General features: G+C 40.1%; 1 protein-coding gene across 1 annotated transcript in view; it reads left to right on the forward strand.

Moving 5' to 3' along the window:
- LOC136749525 (RNA-binding protein Nova-1) overlaps positions 1-13,468 on the forward strand; it is a 51,486-nt gene extending 38,018 nt beyond the window's left edge. Inside the window, exon 4 of the mRNA XM_066703922.1 lies at positions 7,531-13,468. Within this exon, the coding sequence (XP_066560019.1) occupies positions 7,531-8,550 (1,020 nt within the window). The 3' untranslated portion in view covers positions 8,551-13,468. The remainder of the gene's footprint in view (positions 1-7,530) is intronic.
- Positions 13,469-19,682: the final 6,214 nt, after the last annotated feature.

Below are 19,682 nucleotides of genomic sequence, written 5' to 3' on the forward strand. Positions count from 1 at the left end.
TTAATTTGTTTGAATAGCCATTTGTCTCCACCAAAAATATTGATTTACAAAATCCATGTGATATTCAAATTGCCATGCCACTTATTTTCCGCCAACATTTGGAAGGCAAAAAATAATGTATGAGGGTTACTTAGAAATGAGACATGCATTTGATATTATGGTCTGTGTTTATTTATTTATTATATAAATGCATGTGTTTAAAACATTAGATATATTTGTCTCCTAAGAAAACAAGACATAAATATCTAGTATCTTGAACTTCTGGTTATTTTCCCTGAGGCATTTTTCAGATTGCAGTGATGTAGATTTTACAACCAGAATTTCTCATTGAAGGATTCCTACTCTATAAATCCCTTGAAATTGAAGGCTTCTCTGCACAGTATTTCATAATTCCAATTCTCGATGGGTGGCTAGGACTTCTGTGTGCCCGACTTCATGTCCTGTGCTGAAATTAGGTTATTAGTAACTGTCTGTATTTGAATGAAAGGGAATTAAATATTAAATATACATGAATTAAATATTTATTGGAGAGGAAAAAAAATTTCACGACAGATGCCTTTGGATTGGGATTAAAGTAATCTCCTGTGACAGGTGGTGCTCTAACAACAGGTTAAAATGGATGCAGTTGACACAGTCACTTTATGCAAGTGGTATTTCACTGTCTTTCAGAGCATTTTTTTCAGAACAGTGTTGTGTCTGTAGTGCTTTGCCTTGTGTACCAAATACAAAACTTGATTTAAGTTTATTATTACCATAAGATGGCATTATAAGTCAGTCACTGCTAAGACATCTTGCTTCATACTAGCCTTACCGTTGCCAACTGAGCAGTACATATCTAAATTAATTTCTTAAAATCCCAGGTTATTCATTTGATATCATTCCATCCCACATTAATATTTTATGTTCTCCATAAACAATAGCATGACTTAATTTAGAGCCAGCCCAACCTCTGCAAAAGGATATGCTATATTTAGTTACTCCAGCATTGCCAGACATGTAGGCCTCGTGGGGCCGCTTAGGAGCCTGGGCCTTGATTCGGGAAACAAGCCAGCTGAGTGCCAAACAAAGCCAGGACCAGCACTGTGCATGAAGCGATAAGGTCCAGCCATGACAGAGATTAATGTTGTCTCTATAGGAAAGGATGGCAAATAAATTAATTGTTTATGCAGAGTTTTCTCCAAGGAGATAAGGGGTTGGAATGAAGGCCAACAGATGTTGCTGTTCACTAAGTAGTTAGTGATTTGGTTTTTAAAAGATTAAACAGTCATTGCAATGAGGCTTCTCCTATTTGTTAAGCTTCAGGAGAACTTCTAATACAGGAAAACAACAACTTCCCCAATCACCCTGATTTTGAGACTCTGTGTTACCAGAAATGTCTGTGCCCAAGTGGTAACACAATTAAATAATCTGATTATTCAGTTGAAATATACATACTCTGGAAACAACACCCCACCCATTTCTTTGCAGTATTTGAATTTCACTATTTCTAACACAGGAACACAAAGCTGTCCTACAAATGTTGCATCTTTTTCACACACAAATCTCTTTGGGACACATTTGCACATGGTGAGCATGGTGCTTGTTTTCTTACAAAATGTAATAAAAGGGCTGTAAAAAAAGAGAAAAACTTAAAAGCCTGAGCGAAAAAAAAAAAAAAAAGAACCAAAAGTGGGCCAAGCAAACTAAAAAAACTGTCATGACAAACAGCAGCGTTGTCTCCGGGAAACAAATACAAACAAAAATTAAATGATGCGCCAGCACAAATTAGTTCAAAGGCAAAAATGATTGTTTATGTCTGCATTAAATGACCTTTTGTTCTCAGGCAGGATTAATAGGACTCAAGGAGACTAAACAGTACTTAAAGATGTCTTGCTGGATAATTCAGTAGGTGCTCTCATCGTGAATAACACCCTTTTGTTTATTGTTGTTTCAAACACTGTGTGTCTGCATGTTAAGTGAAATACATGTGGATAGGGCTCGATTTCAGTTCAAGTGGACCTGAGATTCAAATGCAAGGAAAAGGGAAACATTAAAAAATGCAATTACCATACTTTGTAAAATGCATGAAGCTTTCCATCTCCAAAAAAGTGATGTAAAACAGATCAAGATATTACTACAACACTGATACTAAACATATTGATAATAATGTGCACCTGGTAAATATACGTAGCGAATTATATACAGGCATCACACACACTACATATATATACAGTGAGGGAAAAAAGTATTTGATCCCCTGCTGATTTTGTATGTTTGCCCACCGACAAAGAAATGATCAGTCTATAATTTTAATGGTAGGTGTATTTTAACAGTGACAGAATAACAACCAAAAAATCCAGAAAAACGCATTTCAAAAAAGTTATACATTGATTTGCATGTTAATGAGGGAAATAAGTATTTGACCCCTTCGACATGGTGGCAAAACCCTTGTTGGCAATCACAGAGGTCAGACGTTTCTTTTAGTTGGCCACCAGGTTTGCACACATCTCAGGAGGGATTTTATCCCACTCCTCTTTGCAGATCCTCTCCAAGTCATTAAGGTTTCGAGGCTGACGTTTGGCAACTCGAACCTTCAGCTCCCTCCACAGATTTTCTATGGGATTAAGGTCTGGAGACTGGCTAGGCCACTCCAGGACCTTAATGTGCTTCTTCTTGAGCCACTCCTTTGTTGCCTTGGCTGTGTGTTTTGGGTCATTGTCATGCTGGAATACCCATCCACGACCCATTGTCAATGCCCTGGCTGAGGGAAGGAGGTTCTCACCCAAGATTTGACGGTACATGGCCCTGTCCATCATCCCTTTGATGCAGTGCAGTTGTCCTGTCCCCTTAGCAGAAAAACTTCCCCAAAGCATAATGTTTCCACCTCCATGTTTGACGGTGGGGATGGTGTTCTTGGGGTCATTCCTCCTCCTCCAAACACGGCGAGTTGAGTTGATGCCAAAGAGCTCGATTTTGGTCTCATCTGACCACAACACTTTCACCCAGTTCTCCTCTGAATCATACAGATGTTGGCAAACTTCAGACGGGCCTGTACATGTGCTTTCTTGAGCAGAGGGACCTTGCGGGCGCTGCAGAATTTCAGTCCTTCACGGCATAGTGTGTTACCAATTGTTTTCTTAGTGACTATGGTCCCAGCTGCCTTGAGATCATTAACAAGATCCTCCCGTGTAGTTCTGGGCTGATTCCTCACCGTTCTCATGATCATTGAAACTCCACGAGGTGAGATCTTGCATGGAGCCCCAGTCTGAGGGAGACTGACAGTTATTTTGTGTTTTTCCATTTGCGAATAATCGCACCAACTGTTGTCACCTTCTCACCAAGCTGCTTGGCGATGGTCTTGTATCCTATTCCAGCCTTGTGTAGGTCTACAATCTTGTCCCTGACATCCTTGGACAGCTCTTTGGTCTTGGCCATGGTGGAGAGTTTGGAATCCGATTGATTGATTGCTTCTGTGGACAGGTGTCTTTTATACAGGTAACGAGCTGAGATTAGGAGCACTCCCTTTAAGAGAGTGCTCCTAATCTCAGATCGTTACCTGTATAAAAGATACGTGGGAGCCAGAAATCTTGCTGATTGATAGGGAATTTTGTTGTTATTCTGTCTCTCACTGTTAAAATACACCCACCATTAAAATTATAGACTGATCATTTCTTTGTCAGTGGGCAAACATACAAAATCAGCAGGGGATCAAATACTTTTTTCCCTCACTGTATATACATGCTTTTCTTTATTTTTACTGGCTTTAAAGACTCAGTACTGTGGAGATGGGATAGAACACTTATTTTTAACCCTTGTTTTTTCACGGAATCGGACAGAAACCAAAGACAGATCTGTTGGATTGCCGGCTAAGCCCTGGGATCAACAGGCCTGTGATTAAACTGAAGGCTGGTGCTTAAGACATCAAAGTGTAAAAGCTTGCACCGTAAGCTCCTGTGCAATTGCAGGTCTAAGCTGGTGAGCAGTGGCACATGCAGGGACAGAATGCGCCAGGAGATTGCCATTCAGTATTGTTTACTCACTCGCTGAAATTCAGCAGGATTTGACTTCCAGAGCTCTGAACACTAAAGCACGTTATTATTGCCATCTATCTTCTGTAGGTGTGTCAGTGAGGAGAAACAACAATCTCAACTTCTACTTTCAGTTTCCTACAAGACTTCTCAATGAATATTGTCATATGGTGTTCCAGAAGTCTAATTTTGAATCTTAGCTGTAGGACCAAAAAAGTTTAGTCCTTCCTCCAGTCCATCCACTTCATGTTGGTCTGGTTAGAGTATATATTTTTTCTCTCTGTGTTTTATTAACGAGGGGAAAAAAGTGTGGGTGTATTATCTCATCCTAAGCTTTCACACACTTACGCGCCCACACACACACGTCCTGTCACTCATCCCTTCCTTGGGCCCTCAAGGACTACCTGTCCTGTGTAGCTGATGAGACAGCAGTTTCTCCTGCAACCCCCCCAACCACCCTCTTTCTTTTCCTTTTTTTGCTCCTCTCTCTGAGCTTGCGTCAGCACTAAGGCACATTTCAGCAGTATTACACAGCCGTATCTGTCGATGCAGCTCTTTCTCGTCCCTAGTAAAATCAGCTGCATTTCAATCACAGACTAGCAAAACACATTAAAACATATATTATCCTATATAATAATAATAATAATAATAATAATAATAATAATAATAATAATAATAATAGCTACCTGTGTAATCCTGATTACAATTGTCTGCAACTTGATGATTTCATTTTATGTAATGCATGCCTTTTTTTTTGCCACTTATAACAGCAACCCCAGTGGATGCAATTATGCCCATTTCTGAACATCTCCTACTGCTGGTCATTTGCTGCACTGCAAAAAGTCCTGCTCAGCTCCCAGCGTTTTACATCACCAATAAATCACAGGATAAATCGGCAGCGGCCAGTGCAGAACTGGGGTGTCCCATTCATTCTGTTCAGGCTGTTCAGGTGCTACATCATGTTGCCTGGGGCAGAAAGCACATTCCAGAGTTGGTGGTACTTCAGCAGCACCGGCATGACTTGAAGTGATCATTCAATATGCTTTTTTTTATTTTTATAAATGTATTATTATATTTATTGGGGGGGGGGGGGGGCTGTCCTGTATGCACTTAACAGAATGGCAGCCATTTCTCTTTCACTGAAAAGGGTGGAGGATGAGCTAAGAGAATGTGCCATAGAATTGAAGAGGCAGGCTGTTCTATAAAGGATTGATCACAGTTTCAAACGTAAAACCAACATTGAGAGGGATGGGAAAAAAAATCACACTCAGAAGATGAATGGAAATGGGAGCTTCCTGGGGAGAACAAATACGGTAACATTTTAAAAAGATGGTGCAGAATAAGCCAAAATAGAAGATAAAAGAAAGGCAAGTCAGTGATGCTTGATTCTGACTTAAAACCCTCTACATGCAAAGATTCAAACTAAGTTCAAATGAAAATCCCTACCATCTCAAAGACATTCAAGGATTATACATGCATGTCTCCCCCTTTTGTTCTGTGGCAGAAGTGGAATTCAGTTAGAAGCTTTCTCTCAGTTTGATCAGCACATATCACCACATCCATGGTCCCTTCCTACCCTGCCCTCTAAGGTCAAGGCTACCAAAGCTAGGTTTCATTTTTCAAGGAGTGCTTAGAAACAAAGGAGAAAAAAGCAAAAAAAAAAGAACTATCTCATAAATCAAGATATTTGACTTTAGAGCCCACAATAATAACACCAGTTTTTAGCCATCAGGAAAGCATTGTTTTTTAGATGCAGTAAGTAGAGTTGTGAAGGTGTTGCTGAGAGACTTGAACATTCAAACAAATGTTAGTGGGTCCCTTTTTGTTGCTGTTGTTGTTGCAAACCCTGCTAGACAATGCGTAAATCTTTCCCCAAGGAAAAGCGAAGGCTGGGGCTCCAACACAGCCTCACAGCCTCCTGAAACCAATATTTTTTCTCTCATTTATTCCCTTCATCTTCTCCTTCCCTCATTCTACTTATCTTTTTTCAACCTGTCTTCCCACGCTCATTCTTAACCCCCCCCCCTCAACTACTACCCCCCCCCCCCGCCCGTCTCCCCCCCTGCTTCCACCACCACCCACCCTTCTTTTCTTTAACCATGCTAGCGGCTCCTCTATTTTATCCTCCTTCTTTCTGTAAAAGCAAACACACACACACACAAAAAAGGCTTCTGAATGTGTGGCCTTCTCTGCATTCCTAGTACAGCTATAAGAGAAGGAAAGGAAACCAAAACAGGCTTCGGTGTGTATATCTCTTCCCTCATTTCAGAGATACTTCAATTTCCACTATCCTCTCTCCCTCTTGTGTTTTTCCATTCCTCCTACTCTCTGTCTCGCCATCTCTGTTCTGACGGGGGGGTTGTGGTGGCTTGGGGAGGTGTGTGTGTGTGTGTGTGTGTGTGTGTGTGTGTGTGTGTTTGCAGGGATGGGGGGCGAGTTGTGGAAGGGGGGCTGTTGCTCTGTTGCTACCCATTGCTCCAAGTCTCTTTCAGTCTCTCATGAATGCTAGAGCTGCGTTTCCAAGGTAACACTAGCCCCTGGGAGTGGATGCTTTTCATGGAGAGCCCTTTTGTATCCAGTGAATCATGGTTCGGTTTTAAAAAGAAGAAGGGAAAAAAAACCTTTTTTTTCCCCTCTGAAAGGTTTAAAATGCACCTGCTTTGCAACAGTGAATGTTTTCTTTTCTCAGTCTCTCTCTCTCTCTCTCACTTTGACACTCTCTTTTTTAATTCTAAAAAAGAATGACCCTAATTCACAACTTTTGATTCACTTGCTTTGGGTGGCAGGTTTTGCTCAGAATTATCAGAGGTCTTATCGGCAGGGGGGTCAGAGACTGGGCAGTCAAATCTTAATTGATGAATGATTTGTTTTTGGCTGGAAGAGGAAAGGGGGGGCTTCAACAATGAACACAAGCTTTAAACATCTTCTGGTCCATGCAGTATCATGTAAGGACACATAGGATACAGTGCCTGAATTAAAGTACACAAGTTCATTCAAACACTTGTTGTATAAAGTGGCTTGGGGTCTACTGAACATGAAAAATGATTCCCTGTGGCTGATTCCATGCATCCATCTGTTGACCAGCTTGTGTAGTGCATCTACTTTTGTGAAAATTGATAATGGAGGATGGGGTTTGTAAGCCCAAGGGAAGTTTTTAACAGCATCACAGTATGGTATACGTCTTTGTTCATATTTCTTTTGCCGCTTGATAAAATGAAAACCTATTCACTTCACACTCCAAAGAAGAGACCTGAGGGGGCTCGGCAAGTGCTAGTTAAACATTCTTTCAAATTTATCTTCTTTGGCCCGGTCAACTGAGGACCAGATACATTAAAGTCGCACTGGGAAGCATCATCAACAAATGACCCTTGCTGAAATATTAAAGAGAATCTCCCAGTTTCCCATCTTTAGAAACAAACTGTCTCTTGAGATTATGATGTGTTGTTGTTATTGTCAGTGGGCAAAAGATGAATGTAGTAACCCATTCCTTGTTTTGTTCTCCCTTTCTCTCTGTGTTTTGCAGGCCAAGCTCATTGTGCCCAATAGCACAGCAGGACTGATCATCGGGAAGGGAGGCGCTACAGTCAAAGCCATCATGGAGCAGTCGGGGGCCTGGGTGCAGCTGTCCCAGAAGCCAGAGGGCATCAACCTGCAGGAGCGCGTGGTGACCATCAGTGGGGAGCCAGAGCAAAACCGCAAGGCTGTGGAGATCATCGTGCAGAAAATCCAGGAGGATCCCCAGAGTAGCAGCTGCCTGAACATCAGTTACTCCAACATCTCAGGCCCAGTGGCCAACTCCAACCCCACCGGCTCGCCCTACGCCAACTCAGCTGAGGTCCTGCCCGCTGCCGCTGCCGCCGCTGCCACAGCCTCCAGCCTCTTGGGCCAAGCCAGCCTGGCTGGAGTCGGCGCCTTCCCCACCACCATGTCAAGTTTCTCAGGGAACGACCTTCTTGCCATCACCTCAGCCCTCAACACGCTGGCCAGTTACGGATACAACACCAACTCCCTGGGTCTGGGTCTCAATCCAGCTGCCGCCTCTGGAGTCCTGGCAGCAGTGGCAGCCAGTGCAAACCCCGCAGCTGCTGCCGCAGCCAACCTCCTGGCATCCTACGCCAGTGATGCCTCTACCAGCGCCGGGCACCCCGCAGCTACACTAGGCGGCTTCACATTAGGATCGCTAGCGGCAGCCACTGGGGCCACCAACGGATACCTAAGCGCCACGTCCCCATTGGTGGCCAGCTCTCTCCTGGCCACTGAGAAGCTGGGAGAAGGAGCGAAAGATGTGGTGGAGATTGCTGTCCCTGAAAATCTAGTGGGAGCCATCCTAGGAAAAGGGGGGAAGACGCTAGTGGAATACCAAGAGCTGACGGGCGCCCGCATCCAGATATCGAAAAAAGGGGAATTTATCCCTGGCACCCGGAACCGTAAAGTTACCATAACTGGATCGCCAGCTGCCACGCAAGCCGCTCAGTATCTCATCAGCCAGAGGATCACATATGAGCAAGGAGTGCGTGCTACCAACCCACAGAAAGTGGGTTAAAATGGGGGGAAAAAAGGAGAAAATAAAAATCTAAATGGGGGCTGGGGAAGATTACAGAAAAAAGGAAGGAAGAAATTCAAAACAAATCATCCAAACGTCTGGTCATGTTTCAGTATTTAAGAAAAGGATGACGTGGGGGAAAAAAAACGTCACAGAAGGAAAAAAGGTGTCAAAGAAACCAAGAAAATGTGTAATATGTAAATATGGTTTTCTTACTTAAATCCTGATCTTTTGGGGATTTTTTTTCTTTTTTTGTTCTTTGGACGGTTGCGAACGGCATTTCAAACCGGCACGCTGCCGGGTCAAAGTTCCTGGGGTTGCTCCCAGGTTTACTCCCCCTATCCCTTTCTCTGTAGCTCGTATTTTTTTTTCTTTGTTTTATTCTTTTGAAAATATTACGCCTTCAGTCCCAATCTCCCCTCCCCGTCCCCTTCCCCCTTGTAAGTCCATCAAAGCCGCAAACAAGTGTTTGCTTTGAAAAATAAGGATATTCAACCTATGCACCCCTCCCCCCTCCTCTTCCCCGGGCCTACTCGGGCATATAAAGAGGGGGGTGGGACGTGCTCTTGCCAAAGGCTTTTGCCGGTGGCTCATAGTACAGTTTCTTTAGTATCTGGTTCAGGAAGCTGACTCAAATAGGTGCCTGCTTATGCACGAATTTCAACGTCACAAACACCATAGAATGCTAGACTTGTCTCAGAGGTTATCTTTTGAGTGTGGCGCTAGAAAACGACTGAAATTTGACTCTGAATCCTGAACTGGTACCAGAAAGCATAGTTTGTGGCATTTTCTCTACAGGGTTCGCATTCTGGTATTATTATTATTACTATTATTATTATTATTATTATTATTATTATTATTATTATCTATTATTATCATCACCATCATCATTATTTATTAATATGATTTCACTCATGAAGACTAAGAAGTATTTTAGGGTTTTTCAAAATCTGTGAATTCAGGTTGACATGAATGTATAAACTATATTTTTAATTTAATTTTTTTTATATATATATAAATGAATTAAATAGTTTGTCACATAGCGTAATATATGTATAACTTAAACCCCCGTGAGAACGTCCGTAGTCATTGGCACTGAGTGTTGAGTTCAAAGGTCATATGCAGAAGGTCAGATTTGAAATCAAGTGATGGAGAAAACTATAAATTGCTTAGGTTTCTTTACACACACACACACACACACACACGCACACACACCCACACATAATGTAGCTGTAGTGCAGGAATTGTCTGTTAGGTTGCTAGGTCTTGTCTTTGGTGCTACAGCAGAGATATACCTACCATAACCCATTATAAAATTGAAGCATGGCTCCCGGTTAAGCTCTTCATCTCTCTCTTTCTCTCTCTCGTAATGCATACAGATGCATAACATGATTATTCTATCTTCTTGGATTCAATATGGCAGGAGGTAAACATGAGAGATATCGTTCTGATATCCCCTTGTTATTGGTAGAATGCAACCAAGAAAAATGCTTTCCTTCCTTATTAAGTTGCATCAGTCTCTTTCCATTTAATCTTAATCCTAAAGCAAAACAACATTAGTCATCCAAGTAGAGGGTACAATGAAAAGATTCACAGACAACAAATAATTGTGGTGAACACCTGAAAACTGGGTTCACAAGTGCCTGTGACAGGTAGAAACCCAGAGGTGCTTTACAGAACTAGATCGAAGTCTGCTCTGCTTTATATATTGGATTAATTCCTTGTAATTTGTTTTATTATTACTAGTCCAGACACTGATGATGTGATGAGTTTGTGAACTGTGGGAAGGCAGCACTGGGATTATTTTGCACTGGACAAAATCCACACTAAATGTACCCACTGCTGCAGATTTTTGTATTAGTAGTTTTATTATTTACTGTCGGAATACACTGGATTTTGTATTTGTTGCACTACGTACTGTTGATTATCATTTTATGGCTGGGTGCCATGCCTGCTCAAAGAGTAACCATTAAAGAGATTTCACAAACACCCTGAACATAGCTCGAACGTCTGAAGAAATGTATGCCATACACTTCTGGTTGATTACTTAAATGCAGCAGATGGAACAACACATGATGTTGGCTTTTTTTTTTTTATTCCTACTATTTGATTTGGAGAGAAAGGATAGCATAACGTGAGGCATATTGCATAGCACAGAATTCTCCATTTCGAGTAGGCCTCGTGATCAAACCCCTCGACAGCAGGGGTTCTCAAACCAGCCTTTCTCACCCTTCTTTTACTTAACTGCATCCTAATCCTCAATCTTATACTGACCCTGTTTCGATATATCAAAGAGTTTATCCTCATTCTCCGGCAATGATCTTGGAATCAAGTACAGAGGCGTTTGTAATCAGCTTTGAAAATGAGAGGGATTAGTGTTGTCGAAGGGCAAAATTATAGAAACGGGTTTAATCCGAGAGGAAGACAGAGAGAGAGAGAGAGAGAGAGAGAGAGAGAAATTACAGAGAAGTCGGCAGGTATCCCTTTTGCTTCGTGTTTCGTGGTGGTTTAATATGCCAAACACAGAGAGAGACCACCTTGGTGGCAGACTCTTGATGGCTAATACTGTACTTCCAGAGATAGCCGACAAGACTCAGAAGTGATCAGTATGCCACACATATGAGCCTGAGACACATATCTTGGGTATCTCCTCCTTGGTGCTAAGGTTGAAAAAAGTCAATGGGTATCAACTTGGCAAGTGGGAGTTTAATGGAGATCAAGGAAGAAAGTATAACGGTATGATATTGGGTCATGTAAGGCAGGTCAGTGCTGAGAAAAATCCCAACTTTACAATTACGCAATGGTGATGCAAAACATGCAATTATTTACACGCAAGTAAATTCTCTTGTGTAAGGATAGAGGTCATTCTGGCTGTCCAACCCACTGGGAAGATCAACTATCTTCTCCTAAAGTTCATAACAGTTCATTTACCTGACTCCACCAGCTACTCAACATAATGTCGGATTCTCCTGTTTAAAATAGGTCTCCCTTGACACAGCAACAAGGAAAGGCTTTTATCTGCTGTTTGGTAAGGAGGCTTCTTTCTTTCCATTCAATGTCATTCACTTTCCCTCACCCCCCTTGTACCCCACTGCACCCCCATTCTTAACACACTTGGAACCTGAGCTTGTTTTCTTCCAGTTTCCCCTCACTGCTCTTCATTTGAAAAGAGGACTGGTGTTCAAAGCTTCACTCGATTGACTAGACTCATAGAAAACAAGTCAATATGTGTTGGTTTGATGGTATATATTCAGCACTCGAAAGTTTTATGGACTTCATATAGCTGGACTATACTGGGCCAACTATTGGCCTGCTAATATGACCACAAACCAAGTTGCGTGTTCTCAATGGCTGTAGTAGCTTTGATACGACATTGTCACTTAACCACGTCTCAGTATCAACTCTGTAACTAGTGTCCACCTCAATAGACACCAGTTTTGCTCGGTCTTACAGCACATTAGGCTCCCTCTCCAAGCGCAGGGACAACTAGGTCTGTCTGTCATTTGTCGACTCACTGTTGATTAACCCCGCACCCGCAACACCAGCCAATTACATTGACGACTGGCCCAAGAGTCACCCGTTGCCATGGACTACCAGCATGGGGTTTTATCGTTTTCCCATCGACTCAAATCTGCATTTCTGTTCCGTCAGTTACAGTTACCATTCCAGGCTTCCAGTGCCCAGGGTTTGTACAGTTAAGCTATATGAGCAAAAGAGGGACTATGGAGCCTTCCCAGCTCCAAAACTCAAACATTTAACCCGTTTGTGTTGTGGCATTTCAGAAGGAGATATAATATTTACCCGTTACAAAATAAATACATTTTTGTCTCTGGCCTTGTGCTTTTAGTCAATTTCTAAATTAGACCATTCTCTCATGTTCCATTTAAAATCCAGGTCCAGGAGTAGAACACGTTTTAAGAGAGAATGCTTTAAGGGCGAACCACTGTGGTTAAGAGTTGGAAGTCTAAAAATAGACCAGCGAGCCTCCTGGAGGGCTTAAGAGGATAATGAAAACTGACACTATGATTTGCACCCTTTAACTCAGCAAAAAACTACACACACACACACACACACACACACACACACACACACACACACACATAATCTTCTAATTCTGCTAGTTGAGTATTAGGGAAAAAAAAGGGACCAAATTCATTATGACCTTAGAGGAAAATTGTGTTGCGTAACATAAAAACTCGAACACTACCAGAAACTTAACAAGGCAGACGAAGAGACGTACTGACGGAAGGATGGGAACTGTCAAATGATAACACTCTATTGCGCGAGCAGAGACTGAATATAGACAAATTCTGTGCTCTCTAACTGTGACAACACACAATGTGAAGAATAATTTGTAATGGGAGAGATGGATTAGGTGCCAACAAAGCTAGCTAGCGAGAAGAGCTTTGTTTTTCTGTTTCTACCTTACAACTGGAATATATGCTCTGCAAGGGTTAGAGGCTGTCCATGTCTATTTGAGTTGCTTTTGTAATGTAGTGTAGCGGGGAGGGAGGGCAGGGGGTAGAAAACATAATGTGAAGAACACTGGAAGCAATATAGTAGCATGTTGTACTGTCTTGTCCTTTAATTCTATCTGTGGTTTTAGTTAGATGTTGAATAGGTTTACATACTTACTATTTTCTAAGTTATGAAAATGCTGCTATTTACTAAGTGATATATTAAGAAACATATCTGGCTTGCTAACTAGCAAGATGTTTTAGTTACAAGAAAGTAAAGGAGGTGTAATAAATATTATAAATACTAACAAAGATAATAATAGTAATAATACAAAAGTTAAACTGATTAAACCTGTGCCAAAATAGATTTTTGCAGCTTCTGAATCCATAAATGTGTGGGAAAATTACTATTTAAGTTAAAAAGTAAAAAAAAAAAAAAAATGTGAAGTGCCAAACAAAAACTATTTATAGAAGGGAAGAAATTGTCCAAGAGACATTATTTGTTAACAAAAAGTACATAAAAATAAAAAAACAGAGAAGAAGAAAATTGCAAGGCTTAGTTTCTGTCCCTGTTACATATGAATCTTCAGAAAAAACCTTACAGAAATGAGAGACTGCTGAAAGAGCACCATTTTGTGAATGCTCATTAAAACTGGGACTTACAGATCACTGTTATATCAAACCTTTTAGGTAGGATAGCATGTTTAGAGCTGAATAAGTTATTAGCATTCTTAATGCAGCCTTTTATAGTTAAGAAAATGTATTTTGTGGAGCTAGATGTTCTCTTTTTTGCACGTCTATATTGCATGATATCAAAGTGAAGCGTGGACAACAAAAAAACTAAAAAAAATGAGGAACACAGTGTCATTATTTTTGAAGACATATCTTTGCATGATACGATAGAGCACTTTTCACGAGTACTTTTTTTTGTTTTTTGTTTTGTTTTCATATTGTTAATATCATTATTCCACCAACACTGAACATGTTGGGATGCAGTCCAGACATTAGGCCCCAATGAACAAATATTCTGAAAAAAAAACATTTTTTTTTTAAAATTCAAACTGAATATATGTAGGTCTCTCTTGGTTTAGTGCAAACTAAAAGGTCTAGGTTTTGAAAGTGTAGCCAAAAGATATCCACATAAAAACAAAATGCAAATAGTTTAATTTTGTTTTACAAAATGTCCTGGTGATTTTATGTGTTTTATTACATGTTTATAAAACAATGTAGTGTTTATAAGGCTTGGGTTCTAATCTAGTTTGCATCCACTTCACTAAACACTTAAGAAAAAAATGGCTTCAAAAGAGCATTAAACTACTAAATTTCAGCCAACGAAGACCCAAAATCTAATCCTTGAATGTAGTATGAGCTTAGAAAGTAAGCTTTTTCTGTAAGAGACAAAAAATGACAACATGTTTCTTTTTTAAAGATGTCTTGTTCTTTATTTAATTTTATTTTTTATGTGACTTCATATCTGGAGTGTTCAGTGTTATTTTCTTTGAACAAAGTCAGGTAGACTGAGACAGGCCTCTGTAACATTGAAGCAGTTACTGCGATCTATGAACAAGATTTTTTATTTTTTTTGTAAATATGCACTTTACAGATTAGTCAATCGCACTGTTATGGACCTCCCCGTAATGTCAGCTTGGATGCAAAGTAATGATTATTGAGGCATTTTTTGGTTTGCACTTCTATTGCTATGTTATCCGATCTGTTTCCACTCATGGGGGTCTTTCAGGAATTTCACAACAGCGATGTGTATCATTTCTGGCAAGCATGTTTGTTTTTGTTTTGTTTTTCCCCAGTCGCTTCCTTTTCATCCCATGTGCTGTTCACTGCTTTACATTCCCTCCAAAAGCAAAGCTGTTAAAGATGTTCACTGAACAAGACAATCGTGCATGTGCATCGTTTCTGTCGACCTGCTGCACGCATGGGCATGGAAAAAGTGGGCATCACTTTTCTTGCATCAAAATCTCCCTAAATTGTACAGTAAAATTGACCACTATCTGACACAAAAAATAACTACAATTTAATATCAGCTCATCTTTGGGCTTTTCGTATTTCAGGAATGAATTGTAGTGCTTTTAGAAATGGCTGAAATGACTCTTTGAACTTCAGCATTGAATTAAAATCTTTAAAAAAGGAAAAAACACAAAAACAAGAACAAATGCTTGTCATTAGCCTAAATACTGTTTCTGCTTCAGTATTCGGGAACTGCAAGTTCACAAAAGAGGTTACCTGATCCCCCCCTCCCCCCATTTAATTACATTGCAAATTTGCTATTTACGTTGAGACGTTAATTTCATACTTCTACAATTGCAAAATTTGACTTTTTTTTTTCCAAGCAATAAAAAGGGAGGGAAAGAGTGCCAAATAATGACAACCTCCTCCATTTAATCTAATAGAGCAGCATTACCCATGCAATATACGATGCTACATTTCCATGAACTGTGCTGTGTGGTCTGTACAGGCTCAAACAAAAGTCAGTTCTGTGATGTTTGTGGAGAAGAAGAAAGTTTGAAAACCTGACACGTTTGTTGCCTCTCATAGTTTGGGGAGGTTGGGTGGGGGGGGGGGGGGTTCACATGTTTAACTGTTTCGAAAATGATAATGTGGCATAGTTTGATCTCACTTGGGTGACACTAGGTAGCGCAAAACAAAAGTTAGCGGAAGTGTGTAGCTGGAGTTTCTATGTTACTGGAAGGGCCTGGTTTTGTGTGGCGTATCACGAAACGCAAAATGAAGGGCTGCCAGGTGTTGGTAAGGTCATGACTGTGGGCAGGATATGCCACTAAAGCTCTCCATTCACTAAAGCCCCCTGCCCCTAACATTCTTGGATTCAATGAGCCATTCTATAAGCTTGTTTCCATTAAAAGCACCAGCAATGTTAGACTACATTTGTCATGTCACTACTTTTTTTTTTCTTTCTTGTTTTACTACTCTTTCTAACCTAGACCAATATAACAAAATGCCATTCATATGTATCTTGTTTACTCCCGATCTCCCCCCCCCCCACCACCACCACCACCACCACCTCCACCACTGCCGCCCCAAACCCCGCCCCCACTTCCCCCCCAGCTCCCCACTACCCGCCACTATCCTTCCTGTTTCTCCCGAGTGCCAAACAAAAACAATACCATTCCAGACTTCTTTGAGTTTTCTTGTATGTTGGACATTCATCGGATGCACTCATGAGGCCAGCATGTTCCTTCATCACATGATGTTAAATCATGACGCCTCAGCATTATCAAAAAAAAAAGAAAAGCAAAAGCAGACTTGGATTAACAAAGTAAAAAGGCTGGCTACCTCTCTTAGACTGCTTTTCCTAATTCTCTTTCATCTCTTCAACCTTCCAGGACATCATTGATTGTGTGCCATAGTGTTGGGGGCACCTGTCACTCTTCACTCAGAGTCTCTCCATTTTATTTCGATGGAAAAAAAATATCTCATTTTCAAACAATTTTTTTTTTTAAACTATAAAAAAAAAATGTGTGAGGAGCTTATAACGCCGGCTGGGGCAGACATCTTTTCAACTGTCTTCTGAACTTTTGAACTTTCACCCTCCATGAACTATTGACCTTTTTCCTCCCTTCTATGTTCATCAACCCTGTTTGGATTTTATATCTCCATTCCATTCTCCAAACTTCTTTGAGACTGTGCAATTTTAGTTGATCTGATTGGATTATTACGTTTTTTCGGTTTCCTTTTCAGTTTGATTTCTATTCTCGTTTGCCATTGGGACGATTCTCAGAGAGAGAGAAACAAACAGACAGGCAAAACAAAAACAAAAAAACACAAACTGTTTGCCACCCCTTCATTTTTTTTCCTCACTGTAAATATAGAGAATTTTGTGTTTTTTTCGATTTTGTTGAACTGTAAAAAATAAAACCCATTTCGTGTTCAACGTAACAAGGCTGGCAGCATAAAAAGGAACGTTGTGGAATTAGGGAAAGTCTGACATCGACCACAAGCAGTTTTGTCCTAAAGGTAACTGGCGAAGGCTTAGCTGGGAAGGAAATGTTAACAAGCTGTTTCTTTTCAAAGGCATGAATTAAAATATCTCTTGTTTGAAAATGAAGGTGATTTCAACCTCAAGCTTCCACCTTTGAACATATCTCATAAACCCCTACATATCTGCCATACAGTACTATAAGGAGAAGGGCCTACCTTCAAATAACTGCACAGTTTATGGGAACGGATTTGTTGAGGGGGATAGAGATTCCCCATGGGCAAAGTAGTTTGACTTTGATAAAACGTCACCTTTGCTGTTCTAGGTCTAGTTTGATGCGCTTCCGCTTGAAAGAAATGCATTAAATGTTACTGATACATATGATATACATGGATTTCCAATAAAAATTCCTACAAAATCTCGGAACAAAGATGAGTCATTTTGTCGATAATGGTCAAAATAATGTTTTGATATATGGCTGACTTTATTACCAGAAGGACCACAGCTGAAAAAATAAAAATAAAAAAGGTTAAAAAAACATAGAACAGGTGTTTTTATGTGTTTTAAGTCATGTTTCAGGATGCTAGAAGCACACAAAGCAAGGGAGTTAGAAATGCCAAATATGTCTTATAAGACAAGGCAGATATAGTTCAGATGCTGAAAAGGTCAGAATAGTTCAAACAGAAGGGTTGCTCCATTTTTCCAATTAGTGCCAAGTTCCACAGACAGACTCTTTATGCTGCTGGCCTCATTTGTTTTGGTTGCTTCTTTCATGAGCTATTTATTTTAACATATTATATACTATTAATAAACAACAACAACAAAAATACAAAAAGGGAATGACTGGAAAGGTGAATTATTGCTTTTTGTTTTTTTTTGTTTGTTTCTTTGTTTTATTATTATTATTATTATTTTGGGCACCATTCATTAACTTGACTTAAAGAGTAATGAATATTTAAATGTTACTGTAGCATTGTGTCTGTAAAAGTAAGTTGTGTTTTTTGACGTGTGGATTACCAGTGAAGTCGGCATTTTAGTGCTAATATATATTAAATATTTTTTTTTATTATTATTATTATAACTATTATTTTTCAAAAACAACAACAGCGGCGACAAAAAGTCATTATAAATGTTCATTTTAGCATCACCTGTCTTCTGTTGTTTTATTCTCCACTCTCACCACACTTTGCCTTCATCCAAGTAACACCTCACAAGTTTGTGCCTGACACCATTTGCTTGGGAAGGGAAGGGGGAGGGAGGGAGGGAGGGGGTTTAGGGGTCCAGAATTGTATGTGTGTGTGTGTCTGTGTGTGTGTGAAAGAGAAACTGCGTGAACGTGCGTGTGTGTGTGTGTTTGTATGACATTGAGTGGGAGATGGTGTGTTCACAAAGCTAAGAAGGTGAGGCGTCCATTTTGAAATGGAACCTGCTGATATTAGCTGATGGCTATTGTTTGATTCAAGTCAGATGATCGTCCATAATCCAAACTCCTCCCCCGCCTCCCTCCCCCCTTTCCCTCGCACCATGTTATGTATTCCATTGACAACATACAATTGTACAAGACCAACATTAACACACTGTCTCCATGTCGCAAGCGGTCAGTCGCATGTTGGTCGTGTCTGCTTTTGATGAAATGCAACCATTTTCCTACTTACCCTGTGCCAAATCCAGCCACAGTAACAGAGACCACACACCAAATGGGTTGGGCATAGCTTTCCAATCTATTCTGTATCCTGTGTCACCCGGTTCAAAACCTGCTCATATTTGGCATTAAATACCTTATTTGGCCTGTCAAAGCTGTCAAGGCAAACTCTCATGTCAAATGTGTATGACGTATGGATTATTTTTGTTTTCTTCCCAGTTTGCATCTCTCCCTTGATAGTTATGGTTCAGGTGTAGCATACACAAAACACATTTCACATTGATATGATATTTCAACAACTAATATTCTCTCCATAGGGAAATGCTAAAGGGAAACGGAAATAGAAAAAATAATTGTTTGCATTCTTGCAAAAACGTTTTATTTGGTACTGTTACTACAGAGGACATATTATTCTAATTATCTTGAATATCATTTTATTATTTAGCCTCGAAACATTTAAACTTGTTGGCCTCTGATTTAACATAAGCTGGTAGCTACACTTTGATGATCTAAACCTTTCTGAACTACAAAGCAAAAGTCCCACATACCAGGTTTCCATTTTTACAAAATAGGTGCTTGTTCTGTGGTTGATTCTGAAGGCGTCCATGATAAAGTAAGTAAAGGTTTATGATGCAATTAGGACTGGGTTATCAAATGTTATGCTGTGCAATGTTTTTTTAATTTTATTTAAGATATCTTTGCTGGTTTCTCCAGCAATTTGACATATTTCTGTAGACATAGAAAAAAAAACAGCAAAATGTTTTGCTTCATACCTCACATCAAAGTGAGGGATTCACTTTCAATTTATATTCACTGCTCTACTGCAGTGTTCTGCATTGGGTTTAATCCAATCAGGATTTTTGTTTTACTTTCAATGACAAGACAACAAAGGGTATAAGCATTTCCCACTTTGAGAAATATATACTGCCATCTCCAAAATGATTGGCACCCTTGATAAAGATGAGCAAAAAACACAGGTAATGAGCTATATTGTAATTTTCCAACGTGAACTATATTGAACTTTATTAATGATTCAAGGGAATCAACTAAAATAACATCTCAAATTATACAGTTATTCCTCCCC

This window comes from Amia ocellicauda, chromosome 5, assembly GCF_036373705.1.
Source record: "Amia ocellicauda isolate fAmiCal2 chromosome 5, fAmiCal2.hap1, whole genome shotgun sequence".
Taxonomy (NCBI): domain Eukaryota; kingdom Metazoa; phylum Chordata; class Actinopteri; order Amiiformes; family Amiidae; genus Amia; species Amia ocellicauda.